This window comes from Pelodiscus sinensis, chromosome 1 (genome assembly GCF_052426305.1).
Source record: "Pelodiscus sinensis isolate ZL-2025 chromosome 1, ASM5242630v1, whole genome shotgun sequence".
In the NCBI taxonomy this organism is placed as follows: Eukaryota; Metazoa; Chordata; order Testudines; family Trionychidae; genus Pelodiscus; species Pelodiscus sinensis.
In genome coordinates, this window is record NC_143052.1 from 217,441,391 (window position 1) to 217,457,770 (window position 16,380).

The 16,380-nt window shown below is 39.6% G+C and overlaps 1 protein-coding gene across 1 annotated transcript in view; it reads right to left on the bottom strand.

Annotated features, from left to right (window-relative positions):
- The window catches only part of GLRA2 (glycine receptor alpha 2), a 145,115-nt gene that overhangs the window by 105,457 nt on the left and 23,278 nt on the right, over positions 1-16,380 (bottom strand). Inside the window, exon 3 of the mRNA XM_006122811.5 lies at positions 7,259-7,326. Within this exon, the coding sequence (XP_006122873.1) occupies positions 7,259-7,326 (68 nt within the window). The remainder of the gene's footprint in view (positions 1-7,258; positions 7,327-16,380) is intronic.

Genomic DNA, 16,380 nt, shown 5'->3' on the forward strand with positions numbered 1-16,380 from the left:
CAAAGAATGAGTGCCAGAGAGTAATAGGGTATGTCTACACTAGCCCCCTAGTTCAAACTAGGGAGGCTAATGTAGGCATTCGAAGTTGCAAATGAAGCCCGGGATTTAAATATTCTGGGCTTCATTTGCATCTTCCTGTGCGCCGCCATTTTTAAATGTCCCTTAGTCCGAACGCCGTGCCCGCGGCTACACGCGGCACAGAGTAGGTAGTTCAAATTAGGATCTCTAATCGTGGGCACGGAGTTTGGACTAAGGGACATTTAAAAATGGCGGTGCCCAGGAAGATGCAAATGAAGCCTGGGATATTTAAATCCCGGGCTTCATTTGCAACTTCGAATGCCTACATTAGCCTCCCTAGTTCGAACTAGGGGGCTAGTGTAGACATACACATAAAGAGCTGATAGTGGGAGGCTGAGCTTAAGGACAGTCAGTTATTAGCAGCACTAATAGAAGTCTTCAAAGACAAGACTACATATATTTTTCATAGCCAAGTGCATGTTTTTCTGTGCCATGGAGTTTCATATGGTTTATGATTAAACAAATATTTTGAGTTCTAAATTGCCAAAATATCTCATAAGGATACAAACTTCAGGCATCTCTTTTTCTTGTTTTCTCTACCTTAAAAATATGGTAATTATCTTGTCAATGTGTATGGAACAATTTCCACTACAAAGGCATGAAAATACTCTTAACAAAATTGGTACAGGAAAGAGGGGACGTGCTAGCATCAGAGATTGCTTAAGAAATAAAGTTAATATATTCAACTATGTGAGCGTCTTTTAAGTTTTCTAAAGCAGGACACATACTGACGTTTAATGATAGCAGCAGAGGGATTTTTTTATTTTTAGGACACTTGTATAGTTATTGCAGCCTTTACATTTACATGCTAATTTAGATTAGAAGGAATCAACTGCAAAATCCTTTTTGTTAGAAAAGTTTATATAGGATGATATACATTGTACTAAAGCTGAATTAAATACCAACAGTCTTAAATAATCCTTGGGGTTACATCTACACTATGGAGCTATTTTGGGATATTGGATGTATCCCAAAATAGCTATTCTGCATCTTTTGAGCATGCCTGTTATTTTGAAATGTAACAGTCTCACTATTCCGATGTCCCTGAAAACCTCATTCCACGAGGGTTAAGGGATGTTTCGGAATAGCGCTTTATTTCTAAATTTGACACTGTGTAGACTGTGCCAAATTTCAAAATAAGCTAATTTGAAATTACCTGGAAATAAGCTATGCAATTTGCGTAGCACAAATTGCTTAATTTATTTTGAGGCAAGGGTGTAGTGCAGATGCACCTTTATTGACACATCTGTAAAGATCATATTCAGATAAATCACTTAAGTATACTTGGAAATCTTCTCTCTGAGCACATTTTTTAGAAGCAAAATTGCATTATTATAGCCCCTGTTTGTCTCTAATTATTTTTGCTTCCAGCCTTGATGAAAAATTAAAATGAAAAGCTTTAAGAGGTAGTCCTGATTTTCTTTCCCTCCTTCCTGTTTGCAATAGGGAGAGCAGCAGGCTCTGGAATGCTACACCTGTAAATTAAGTACATTGATACAGTCTAGAATTTTGTATTTCCCTGACACTGTTTGTTTGTTTGTTTTTTCTGGTGCTTTGAATATCATCCTGGGGAGCAGTCTCTTCTGAACTCGTATGGATTATTTGGCAAATTCCTGAAGGCAGGCATGAGAGGAATGTATTAAACATTCCACTCATGGAGGGCTGCTTTACACCAGCTAAAGAACTGATTTATAAACTGTAATTGTATTTGCTAGTCTCTCTGAGAAATGTGATCTGATCAGAGTCCTGGGAAACAAGAACTCCGAGTTCTAATCCCACCTAAGCACTGTCCATGCCATGGGGCCTTTTCCCGTCCCACCTTCCACCAACAATGGGTTTATTCACGCAAGGATTTGATTCAGGTGTTGGGAGAATCAGATGCTCCATTCAGCCTCAGCAGAACAAAGCATTTGGAAAAGGATCAGAGAATTGTGCTATATACATTCTACAAATTAATATTAACAGGAAGGGAATAGTTAAATGATCTGTTGTAGGGCCCAGAATCAGCCACATACATGAGTACACAGACTTCTGTGAAACTATCCATGTGCTTAATCAGGGCCTGAGTGGCTAACTCGGAGTCCCTTTTTTTTTTTAGTGAAAAGATGTCACTGTCTATGCAGACAATGCAACGTTCTATTGCACTTTACTGGTTATAAAGACAGAGTTAATATCTTTGCTGGAGTGAGTGGGTGGAATGACATCAAAGAGGTGATTTTATCCCAAATGTCAGCCATTGACTCAAGTACACACCAGCAATAAAATATCTTGGCAATTAGTCATATATAAAATTAACAATTAGTTTGTCAATCTATGAACATGCTTTTAGCTTCTCCAAGGGCAACAGCTAATTCCCCGACCCCCGGTCATTAGCTACAATGAATAACTGAATTCTCTGGGATTGTTGCTCAATTTGATACAGATTATTCATCAGTGGCTTTTAGTCCCAGTTATTTCATGCTGCAGTTTTACTGCTCAATTCTACATTGTAAAATAATTCAAAGTTGTTGTCTTGTCAGATGACCAACTTCATTCCCACTGTATCTCTACGTTCTGAGTTATACAAAGGATGAGTTTTGCCCGCTCTTCAAAACATAAGGCCTGATCCAAAGGCTAGTGACGAAAATGAAAACATTTTCATTGACTTCAAAGGCCCTGTATCAAGTCCTTTATTATTTATCATCATTCTGGCACGATGTATATCACCCTAACAGGGAAGAAAACAATTTCCTTTGGAATTAAAAAAAAAAGTGATACTGTCCGATTTGTGTATTACAATGCAGAAGAATTAACAAGGCTGCATTTTATTGTTATAGACCATTTCATAAAATTTAAAATGAAAACTTACTGAAGTACTGAAAGTTGTGCTTTATAAACTGATATTTTAAAAATATTTTTAATAAATGTATGCTTTTAAATATATGCATACCCTTATAAATAAAAAATTTCCCAGCGCTAAAGCATTTCAGTAAGTAAGAGTAGCAAATATGTTGGATGGAATTTTCAAAAGGGTTTAGCATTGGTTTAAATCTATTCCCATTGAAATCGACGGTAGAACACCCACTGACTTCAATGGGAGTGGAATTGAGCTAAATATGGAACTTTTTTAAAAGAAAAAGCCCACCAACAGAATACAGAATTAACTTCAGTTTCCCACGAATGTGTCATCATTAGAATAAAGATATCAGACTATGCAGTCATTTCAAAACCATTGCTTGCTGTGAACACAGCACCTGTTACTGGTTAAGGACCAAGGGCTCAATCCACCAGTCTGCTCATGGTCAAATTGTTCTCATGCATTCAAATCAGTGGAACTTGTGCATAACACGTGAAATTCACCCACTGCACAGGACCTGACTAAGGTACATCTACCACTTAGCTTCCATTTAAACCTCCAAAAAAGGGCTTGAATGTGACTTAAGTTGATGTTTGGTCACAGAGTTGAATTTTATTTCCATATCAGCCCTATACAGAAGTAAAAAATTATGTCTGGGTTAATAAGGATTTTGCATGAGCAAATACTGCAGGATTGGGACAAAAATCTTTTTTCAGTGAGATCATCTGAGGGCAGATTTTGGTCCCCCAACATTTTCAATATGTCTATTCCAAGCAATGTTCTGAAAATATCCCCATTAGTACTTTAAACCTAAGTACTTTAAGCATTTTGTTCCTCTGAGAGATGAACATCTTCTTTTGATTTTCAATCTAATGTATAACCTACTTGCAATTTTTCTTTTTTTTTATTTTAGTTTTATGTCAAAATCATCAAGAGCATTTGATGAGAACAAAATGAGTTCTAGATGGCAAAAAGAAACCTTTCATTATTTATCACAAGGGATGCAAAACTTTTTACCACATAATTAAATTTACTTTGGAAAGCGTGGTAATGAGTAGTAATTGATGTCTGCCTCTAGGAACATTTTAAAAACATATTCTAAACTAGTCATTAATGAGGTAACAGTATTAAGAAAATCAATATCAAACAGCTGAACAGCACCCACTTTAACAGAACTCATTCAACACTGTCTGCAGATACTATGAATAAAGCAAAACAAGGAAGCCAACAGTCTTTGTTTTCATTTACTTGAGTGTTTAGCTTTTTTCAGCAGAATGTGTTAATGAACATTGAAAAGGTGCACATTAACATATTTGATAGATAATAAAATGCAATGAGGGGATTTAATCAAAGCAATGAAAGAGTCTAATTAATGCAATCAGCATTAGGTCGTGCAAATATTCTCATTGAATGCCATCTTGTAAAGCCAGTGACGTGCAGGGTTTTTGCTACTTAATGCTGAGCTAAGACCAACAGAATGACAGAATGCAAAATGAATGGCTAAGACCTCTCTTCTCAGAATCCTTTAGATTTAGCAAATCTTACCAAGACTTGAAGGATACTGAAAATAAAGTACGTTGATTGTTATAAATTATGTGGTATTCTGATTTCCCCCCTCCCTCTTGGTTTCAATGTTATTTTGATGTTCTTCTCAAAGTAATTTTAAAAGACTATGTATAAATACTATAGGTCAGTGCCTTTCAATCTTTTTCCTTTGTGGACCCCTATACATTTTCAAAAGAAGGTGGGGACTCTGGAAATTCAATTCACAGACCCCTTTCATAGAAATCTTTGACTGAAAACTGACTCAATAGAATTCAACTATAAATTATTTTGATCTGAGGAAGTGGGTCTGGCCCACGAAAGCTCATCATCTAATAAACCATCTTGTTAGTCTTTAAAGTGCTACATTGTCCTGCATTTTGCTTCAGCTACCCCAGACTAACACGGCTACATTTCTATCACTATGCTCAACATGGCATTTGAGACAGAGTGAGAAAGGGCACTAAACTGTGTGTCTATGGTAATGACAGCACAGCTGGGTTTTAACCCCTAGGTGGGGATATTCACATACTTTTGATTAATCCAAAAACCAGATGTTTTTGCTGGGTTCTGAAACTTTATTTTCATAGTCACCCTTTGTAGACCCCATAAATATAGTCTGGGGATCCACAGGGGTCTGTGGACCATAGGTTGAAACCTACTGCTGAAAGTTATAACATATGCTGCCTCCACTCTGCTATATTTCCTTGTTGTTTATAGTAGAGCCCCTCTCTTTTCATATTATGCAAGAAAGTTACTTAGCCTGTTAAAAAATACAGTTCATCTTGAGTGAAAAGTTAGATGGCAGTTTTTCAAAAACCACCAAAGGATTTAGGAGTAGAACGCACATTCGTTTCAATGGGATTTCAGCTCCTAAATCTCTTCAGTGCATTTGAAAATGTCTCCCATAATTTATTATATAATTTAAATAAATATTTAAAATATTTAAATCAAATATTGATTAACTAACTAATATAAATATGTGTTTTTTCAGAAGGCAAACATTACAGGACAACATTTATAACTACAAAAAAGCACAAAAAATGCAAAAAACAACAAATAGTCTGGTAGCACTTTAAAGACTAACAAAACATGTAGATGGTATCATGATCTACATGTTTTGTTAGTCTTTAAAGTGCTACCAGACTTTTTGTTGTTTTTTAAGTTTATCCTGTACAGACTAACTTGGCTACCCCCTGAAAATTTATAACCACATTTCTTACACCTGGTCTTTGATTTACCATGTCTTTTTATAGATAAGGTGTTTGATGTTGATTATAGAGATTTGACCCTACAAAATGATGAGAACACTCTACTTCCTTCAACTTCAGGAGGTATATAAGGCATTCAGCAGCATAGGATGGGACTACACAAAACAGTGTCAAAACTACGGTGTGATTACTTTAGAATCGACAACAGCTCCTTCTTTACAGTGGTGTACAGGAAACGCACTGGATTTTATTGTAAAGTGAGGTATGTTCTAATTTCCTTGGAGATGTGAATATGCCTGATTTTTAGGCAGGGGAATGTTACATCTGAATCCAAGTTGGAATCCTTATCTCTAGGAGACTGAACTGAATCCCTCGATCACAGAATTTTCAAGGATTCAAAATATGAATCCATTCTGTGGCTCCAACGCATATTCATTTCTACAATGGATTGAACTGAGGGTAGTGACAAGACTTTATCACCCTCTATCCTAGTACCTTCACTCCATGTACTGTATAGTTCCATGAAAATCTATAGGCCTATTTATAGCATTATAATCCACTGATGTCAGGAGCACTATGCTATTTTTTAAAGAAGTCCCTTCTACATTAGCAGGAGTTATGTATGCTGCAAGAAAGCATGTGCAACAAGCTTATTTTGCCAAATTCTTCTCTTTTAAAATTATAGTAGAAATGTAGGGATCTCAGCAGTTAAGGTTAAAATGAATATGTGGGAATCTTTCTTTGAACCTAGTTGTATAGATTAACATCCACTCCATTTTGCTTTGAGTTGTCAGTTTCAAACAAAAGCAAAGACTCAAAGCAAATATGTGGGAGGGCAAACTGTCACAATCTACCTGATGTTGGGTTGACTTTTTCATGGCTTCAAGCACAAAACCATAAATAGGCCAAATTCACTGAAATGGAGCAAAGATAGCCCCTCTAGTTTCACATGTTTTGGTGAAGATGGTCAAAGATTCCCATCTGTAACAAAATCTAACATCAGAGGAGTTGTATCTGGTTCGTTTCCATTTCATTACGGGAATTTCACACAACCCTAATTTATAGCCCTGGGGATTACTAAAATATGTAAGACTCTAATTATAGTATTATCCTGCAAATGTAAGACAGAGCCATCATATATTTCTCTTAACTTTGATTTCCAGGTATATTTTCAAGGGCTACATTTATTTAAGATATAATCATATTTTTTACTTCACTACTTATTTATTATTTAGAGCATTGTTTCTGACCAACAATAGCTATTCCTGAACTTTAGCACTATGGTATGTAGAATTTATTATATTTTAATACTATAGGTACATGCTTAGTAGCTTAAGAACTCAGTAATTGTACCCACATCCATAATAGCACCATTCTATATCACATCCCACTCCTTCACAAGATGGCTTCAATGGTCAGTCCCACTCACCATTGTAGTTTCTGCTATTGAACCAAAGCTGTTGATAAATATGTTGCAGGTAACATTTACAGGAGGACCTGCAGGTTGAACAATAAATAGAAAAATTGACAGGTTCTGTTCATGACATATCAAGTATTGTTCTTTTCTTGCCAGTGGCATCATAACACTTACCATTGTGGTTTCTGTGACTGATCCAAAACTGTTGATAAAAATATTGCAAGTAACGTTTACTGGAGGACCTGTGGAATGCAATAAAAATGTTGCAATATACATTGAAGGAAAAGCACAGATCCATCAACATCTGTACAGACCGGGACAGATGTGGATGAAACTAAGTAGAAAAGTGAGATTTCAAAGACAAAGACATGTGCATGTGCATTAAAGAAACAATGTCACTACAACTACTTTGATTAAAATGATTTGGTTAGAAAATATTTTCATTTTTTCATGTAAGGATTTATGAAGTGTTAGACTGACAGCATTAGACACAAAAGTTCTTTGTTGATCGACCAAAGCAGAACAACAGAAGCAGAGGTATTATAATCTTTCCATACTGCCCGACATCTCAGTCTAGCAATGGCAAGACCATCTCTGGAGGTTCATTATACTTATTCCATTCAGCCCTTCATCTTTTGCCTGAGACTTCCAACAAGGACAATTATTAACGTAGATTCATGGCCATTAAAAACTGGATACAGACAACCAACCCTTTTCACATCAGGAACTTAGATGACTCTCAATCACAATTATTTTTGGACATTACTAATCTTGTCTGGACACAGTTTTTGCAAGAGAGCAATCCTCTTTACCCCACTCCAACCTTCCCTGCTATTTAGGAACCAGTAACGTATATGAACATGAAGGGAGCCCTAAATTATACTTAATATGTATCTACTAGCTCTTTAGTGCTGATGTAATGAAGAGGTGGTTTTATATGAATTCCTAACCAATCAGGTTGGATTAAGACTACATGATTGAATTCAAGCAGTGGCGGATTTCTCATATACAGTTAATATTATGGAAGACCGAAAGACAGAACTGAACCTGGAACTTTTGCAGCTTAGTGCATGAGGCTCTACAGCTGGAATTAACAGCCAGCTGGCTTAGCTAAAACTGTAGAGCATACTCATTCTTTCTCTAAGTGGTCTAACACAGTGAACCACACCCAATAGTTGTGTGGATTACATACTTCCCCCATCTGAGGAAGCCTGTTCCAAGCGTCAGAGATCCAAATGAAATCTGGATGAGACCCCAGTTGTAACGTCAACAAGCGGAACTGAACCTGGGGAGATTCATGTATAAGCCTCTACCACTTGAGCTAAAAGCCAGCTGGCTCCTAGCTAAGACTGTAGAGACATGGTATCCAACCAGTTCTGAAGCAGTAGCCACTATCATGGCAAAGTAATCACACTCAACAGGCCAAATAGCCACATTGTTCAGGCCAACTAGCCACATTCAACCAGCCAAATAGCCACATGTGGCTAGTGACTAGTATATTTGGACACCACAGCTGTAGAGCAAACTCATTCTCTCCAAGGCTACATCTACATTGAAAGCTTCTACACTGCTGTTCTTATGCAAAACCTTGAGGAGCATCTACACTGCGTACATGTTCTTGCGCAAGTAAATTTACAGTAAAGTATCAGAAAATAGGACTTCTTGCGCAAAAGTTATTCCTCTCCCCATGAGTAATAAGCCCTCTTGCACAAGAGCTCTTGCGCAAGAAGGCATGTGTGGACAGGCTACAGGGGTTTCTTGCACATGAAACCCCTATAGCTAAAATGGCCATAAGAGCTTTCTTGCACAAGTGAGCGTCCACACTGCCATGGAAACTCTTGTGCAAAAGCACATCTCTTCTGCAAAAGCACATGGCAGTGTGGATGCGCTCTTGCGCAAGACCTTTTGCACAAGAACTCTTGCACAAAACAGTTCTTGTGCAAGAAGCCTGCAGTGTAGACCTAGCCCAAGAGTACATCTACACAGCAACATTATTTCAAAATAAAGTCAAAACACTATCAAGCTGGAGGACTTCTTACTCTGACTCCTATAACCGTCATTGTACAAGGAGTAAGAGAAGTTGGAGGAAGAGTGCTCTGTTTTGAAATACGTGCTGTGTAGATGCTTCCAATTTCAAAATAAGCTATTTTGAAATAAGCTATGCAATTGACGTAGCTCAATTTGCATAGCTTATTTCGATTTAAGCCCTAAATGCAACCTAAGTGTTCTTGGTGCCACTATCTGGGACAGTGAACCATACCCAGTAGGTGTGTGGGTTACAATTACATACTTTTTTCTTTTCCCATTACCAATTATTTAATCTTACAATTTTCCTAATATTGAAAAATTCTGTTTCACATCTGCATTTTTGTGAAAGGCATAGAATATTTGTAAAAAAGGTTTTAAAAAAAACAACAACAGTCCTGTAACACCTTAGAGAGTAATATATATATATATATATATATAGTATCATGAGCTTTCATGGGCACAACCCACTTCTTCAGATGACAAATATGGAGCAAGAGACACAGAGTTTGAAATATAAAGCAGAAAAAGAGGGAAGAGAGGGAGGTGGAAGACAAAAAAACCCCTGCAATTAAAGTGTTGGTGCTAAATGAGGCTACTAGATTAGGCTGTAAGTGCCTGATTCTTGGCTTTTAATGTCATTTGGGTATTAAATATAATGGTCTATCCAGTTCATGCCTTTGTTCAGGCCATGCGAGATAGAATCAAATTTGCATATGAAGGCTAGTTCCGCAAATTCTCTTTCTAGTTGATTCCTGAAATTGTTTTGTATGAGACAATTATAGCTACCTTTAAATCCATTAATGAGGGCTCCGTCAAGTTAAAATATTCCCCAATAGGTTTCTATGTGTTACCATTTCAAATATCTGATTTGTGTCTATTAATCCTTTGTTGTAGAGACTGTCCAGTTTGGTCAATAAATATGGCAGAGGTGCATTGCCAGCACTTGATGGCATAGATCACATTAGTGGATGTGCAGCTGTATGAGCCTCTAATGTGGATGGTTATGTGGTTAGGTCCTGTAATGATGTTGCTTGTGTCGATGAATGGACAGAGTTGGCACTGGAGTTGATTGCAGGGGTGGGTTCCTAGGTGAGTATGATGGAGGTATGCTGCATAATTGCTGGAAAGAATTTGTTTCAGGTTGGGGGGCTGTCTATAGGTGATTGGCCTGTTCCCCAAGGCCTGTGAGAGTGAGGGATCATTTTCCAGGATAGATTGTTAGTGATGCGCCGGAAGAGTTTATTGCTGGGGGCTGTAGGTGATGACTAGTGGTATTCTATTATTTTGTTTGTTGGGCTATTTTGAAGAAACTGATGCCTGGGTACTCATCTGGCTCTGCCAACCTTTTTTTTTTCACTTCCCCGGATGGGTATTGAAGTTTTAAGAATGTCTGATAGAGATCCTGTGGGTGTTTGTCTCTGTCTGTGGGATTGGAGCAAATCTGGTTGTATCTTAGGGCCTGGCTGTAAACAATTGATCAGGTAATGTGTCCTGCTTGAAAGCTAGAGGCATGAGGATAAGTGTAGCAGTCGGTCGGTTTCCAGTATAAGATGGTGGAGATGTGGCCATCATTTAATTGTACTGTGGTGTCAAGGAAGTGGATCTCTTGTGTGGACTGGTCCAGGCTAAGGTTGATGGTGGGATGGAAATTGTTGAAATCCCTGTGGAATTCTTCAAGGGTCTCCTTCCCGTGGGTCCATATGATGAAGATGTTGTCAACATAGCATAAGTAGAGTAAGAGTGCAAATGGGCGAAAGCTGAGGAAACGTTCTTTGAGGTCAACCATAGATGTTGGTATATTGTGGGGCCATGAAGGTACCCGTAGCTGTGCTGCTGACTGGAAGCTATAAATTGTCCCCTTATTGGAATAGTTATGGGTGAGGACAAAATCACAAAATTCGGTAACCAGGTGTGCATTGGCATCATCAGGAATAGTATAAAAAGGTAACATTCCTTTGAGGTGTTTAAAAGTGCATTTCAGTGGAGACCAGCAATGTTAGCTTTTCTAATAAAAGAGATTTTTGTGCAAATTTCTCTTTTTATCTTGGAACAAATACCAGCATGCAAGCATTTGCAAATAAAGTGCTGTGTTGCTCTCTTTTTTCTCAGTCAGAGGTATAGCTTTTAACAGCATTTCCTTTTCTTCTCTTCTCCCAAGTTTCAGTCTAGTAAATCCAACATTTTGCTCATTTCGTATCTTTTCATTCAAGCCATTCATTCCAGCTGTGGAATTTTGGCAAACAGTTTCTGTTTATTTAAATATTGTCAAGGTATCCACTCTCCTTTTCTCCAAACTCACTTTGCTATTCTGAAATAATTCCAATGTATCAATAAGGCATGGATTTGTTGTATCCGTATTTACATTTATTTATATATCCATCATAGGATTTAATGAGGTACTCTACAAATTAGCAAAAAAGCATTTGCCAGAGAAACTTACATTCCATGGCCCCAATTCTGCAACATTTATAATGTGAGTAGATGGGTGCACCTTCAGGGAGCCCCACTGCAGTCAATGTTTGTACATTGTAAATTGGAGCCTAATTAAACAATGTACAGGGAAAGAATAGGAGATAAGTGTAATAAAAAAGCAAAATGACTCAGCAATTCAGTTTGGCACATCTTAATTCCCTCGTCTTCTTTTTTTAAGATTTGTCTTTTGTTGATTCTATTAGTAGTTCAAAGAGTGTTTGGGGGATAATTGTTTGTAGGCCTCAATGGGCAAGCATGCCTCTAAGGAAAGAGTGTTCATAACACTTTTAATTTTAAAAAGTTTCAGACACCTGTATCCCTTCTTGAAATTTTTCTCCTCTAACAGTGCATTTGCAATTGCAGTGGCAAAACCTCTTCAACTGCACTTGAGGTTTTAGGGCTTATTCCAAACTAGGGTTGCCAACTTTTCTATTTACAGAAATTTCTATTTGCTCTGCAATCTGCCCTGCTGCTTCTCTGAGTCCCCTTCTCCCCCACACTCAATCCATACCCCTACCACATCTCACTCTGCTACACCCTTGCTCACTCATTCATTTTCATCAAGCTGGAACAGGGGTTTGTGTGTGTGTGAGGGGGACAAGGGCTTCAGCTAGGGGTGCAAGCTCTGGGGTGGGACTGGAGATAAGGGATTTAGTGTGCACAACAAAGCTCTGGGCTGGGGCAGAGAGTTAGGGGGTGTGGGAGGCAGGTGAGTGCTCTGGCTGGGTGTGCAGGATTTGAGGTATTAGTAGTACTGAAGTGGGCTTCAAGCCGGGGGCAACAGTTTGAGATGCAGGTGGCGGCTGGCAGCTTCCCAAGAGCCATGTAAAACTGAGTAAGGAGATGGCCTGCTCCTCCAACCAGACCTTTAATGGCCTGGTCAGCAGTGCTGACCAGAGCCACTAGGATCCCTTTTCAACCAGGCATTCCAATTCAAACTGGATACCCGCCAATTCTTATTCCAAACTCACAAGGTTCCAAAACCCACAAACTTTCACCTGATTTGACTACTCAAATCCTACCTCTACAAAACAAGCAAACTAGGTGTTAAATCAAGTCCTCCATGTTCCTGTGCATCTAAGCCCTTTATTAAGTATTATTACATTGTTTTGGCTATTTTTTAGTCTTCTAGAACAGGCCAAACTAAGGCTGAGTATGCAACCATCCTCCAGGGTTCTGACGTTCTGCTGACCAGATTACCCACATGTTCTGGATCTGAAATAGCTAGGTCTTATTATGATTATTTAAAATAAACAAAAGCTCCTCACAGCCAGGGTTTTCAACTGAAAGTGAAAAACAAAAATTCTCCATCCTGGTTTCTGAAAGGAATTAGCCCCACACCGCTAGCTGAAGTGGGAATCCATCAGAAAGAGGGCAACTGTCTGCCAGGTGGATAGGGTTTCATAGTATGTATGATCACCTCCACAGCAGGCCTCTGCCACCTGCCACCTAACCAGATTTCTGATTGTGCATCCTTCTGAAAGAGGACAGATGCTTTAAAGTGCAGCACTCCTCCTGTAACTAGAAGGTACTTACTATCTCACCTAACAATTTCTTGAATTGAGCCCTCAGTATTCCAAAGATAATTCTCAGAGCCATTCTTTTTTGGCAGATCCTATATTTATGATATGTAGATGTGGACTCTCCTCTGCAGGAGTAGTGTGTAAGCTTCTCCCTTCTAGGTGCTAGCCGGGGGTCTGTTTACTCCATTACACTTGACTACAGCTGAATTGAATTAAGTGTATATAGAAATGTCTGCTGAGGCTGTTCCAATTGTTAACTCTGTTTTTGTCAGTGGCCTTTGATACATATTCTCTGTGTGCTGTGTTCTTACATTCAAAGTCTTATTTCCTGGGAGTGGTTATTTCCAGGTGTATCTTTTCTCCTTGCCTTGGAGAGTTTTTTCACCTAAATCTGTATCCTGTAGTGTTCAGTTTGCATGTGGTGCCTTTTTTCTTCTCAGGAATCAAATTCTCTGTAACTAAAATGTCAATGGTGTTGTCATTATATAAGAAATATAAAACCATTCTCAGATGTTTGACAATTTTCCTTGGACATTTATTTGGGTACGGAAGCATACAAGGAAATAATAATGATTGACAATCAAAGAATGGAACACAGACACACCCACATGAACTACGGGAGGGTGGAAAGGTGTAAAAGCCACACTAGAGATAGAGAAGCAAAAACTCTTCATTTTTACATGCACACACAAAGAATGTGAAAATCCTAAGAGACTGAGTGAAGAAGGATAAGCATATTTAGGGTGTAGCCTTGACGTTACAACTGTGTAAACTCTCTCTGTAGACCGACAGTCTCCTTGGAACTGTGAGCTCCCACAGGGAAGTAAGAACGCCACTAATGATCCAGTGTGGGAGACCCACGTCTTGGGCCTGGGCCTACAGGAACAAGAGTATGCTAAACACCTATTATTACCCAGACTGGCGCAGGTGGGCAGGAACTGGATGGGGGAAATCAGCAGAGTAGAGCCTTAGCTCAGTCACAAATATGACAGAAAACAAGCTGACTTGGCCTGGGGAACTCTGCAGTTTGCAGGTGGTACAGGCAGGCTCACCGACAGGAAGAGGGGTGGGGAGCTTATAGGGGGCAGCTGCCCCAAGGCCAGGTAAATGTAAAAGACATGGGGCTTTGGCCACCACTGCTGCCGCAGTAGCAGTGGCCAGCACCCTGGACCCTTTAAATTGCCGCCAGAGCCATGAGTAGCATGCTCCAGGTGATGGTGAAGGCTTGGCTGAGGAAGGCTAATTCCCCGGCCCACCCCTTCCACCTGAGACCCTGCCCCTTCCAGGGGCATGGAACTGACTCTCCCCACTCCCATCACAGCATCTTGCCCGGAGGCCCATCAAGTCTGTTGACTACCCTGGGTAGAGCACAGCAGTAAACGACTCTCTCCCCACATCCCAGAGCAAGGCAGAAATACGGAGGTAGTTGTGCAGCAGAAAGGTGCCAGTTTTGAGGTGCAGTGCCTCCTAGATCTACTCACTGAAGTGTTACCATTTACATACCATTTTCTCAGGGACATAGCTCAAGGCATAATCTAGCTCTAAACCAGACAGACTCACATGGGACTCAGTAAGTTTGCCTAAGGACAAAGTGAAAAACTGAGAGCCAGACTGTAACTGGTCCCTATGGAGGTACATGGGGAAATCCTCCTATCTTGCATGGTCCAGGTAAGTTACAGTGCCTATGCTCAGAAGAACACAGGGACTACGTCTACACTGGCATGATTTTCCAGAAATGCTTTTAACAGAAAAGCTTTCCGTTAAAAGCATTTTCGGAAAATCGCATCTAAATTGGCAGGACGCTTTTCCGCAAAAGCACTTTTTGCGGAAAAGCGTCTGTGGCCAATCTAGATGCACTTTTCTGCAAAAAAGCCCCGATCACCATTTTAGCCATCGGGGCTTTTTTGCAGAAAACAGCACTGTGCTGTCTACACTGGCCCTCTTGCGCGAATGAGCAGCACAGTATTTCCGCAAGAACACTGACAATCTTACATGAGATCGTCAGTGTTCTTGCGGAAATTCAAGCGGCCAGTGTAGACAGCTGGCAAGTTTTTCCGCAAAAGCAGATGATTTTGCAGAAAAACTTGCCAGTCTAGACACAGCCAGGCTCTGTTTATTGTCTGCACCCCACAGGGGTGTAATGCTCCCCAGCATGAGGTGAGGAGATTACCTGACCATCACACCACCCCTTCACCATACCAGCCTGCAGGAGTAAGACAGATGAAACTAGAAGGCCCAGGAAAATGTAGCTTTTCGCTGTCTGGAGCTTTAGACAAGTGTTAACTCTGAAGAAAGAGGGAGCAACACATCACTCATGAGAGGCAAGAAGCAGGGGAGCAAATGTACATGTGGTCACCAGACTGCTTATAAATGTGGCATTTCTCACCAAAGAGTGATGTACTTTGTTTACTATGATGTCTTTTTTAGACATCATGCTGTTTCCCTGAGTATGATAACACCTAATAACATTAAAATCCATTTCCTATAATGCATATTTAGAAACATTCTCCATATGGTGATATATTGTAGCCTTTAATATCCTTAAATCTCGTTTATCCTTCATTGATGATAATTTCAACCACTATGCACAAAAATGGGCAAAGATCTCAGGGACCTCTGAAATGCAGTAATTGTATGGTATTTTACCAGGCTCCAATTTGCTGGAACAAACAAATAGACCCAAAATTATTATTCTGCTTCATCAAGCTAAAGCTAATATAATCTTTAAGTGCCTTCCTCAGTAAAATAGCTTAGTTAACCGAGCATGTTGTATCTAATATAATCTTACTGTGGCAATGCACAATTCTGGGCACTGGCTGTAGTATTCAGACACTGGAATTTTGTGGAACTGACTTACATGTATCAACAATAGAAGAATCCTTTTGTTCCTACCCTGATTCCACCTGATTCTTCCACAGGTGCACTGTGCTGGGGCAGAGAGGGGGAGAGGAGGGAAAAGGGAATTTGCAAGGTGCATAAAGCCAGGCAGAAATGTAGCTCTGAGCACAAGAACTGTTCTAGCCCTCTTCTCCTGATGGTGCACGGTGCCTCAAAGTGAGCATGGAGAGATGGACATAAGATCTGGGTTCTACCTCTCCCCCTGTCGATGCGGCACCAGTCAATGGGGCAGGGCCTACAAGAAGCATGCCTGATGGAAAACTATTATACATGAGTAGAGCCCTGCCAAATTCACAGTCGTGAAAAATGCCTCACAGACTATGAAACCAGATCTCACCCATGAAATGTAGCTATTGGAGGAGAGAGAGTGGACCA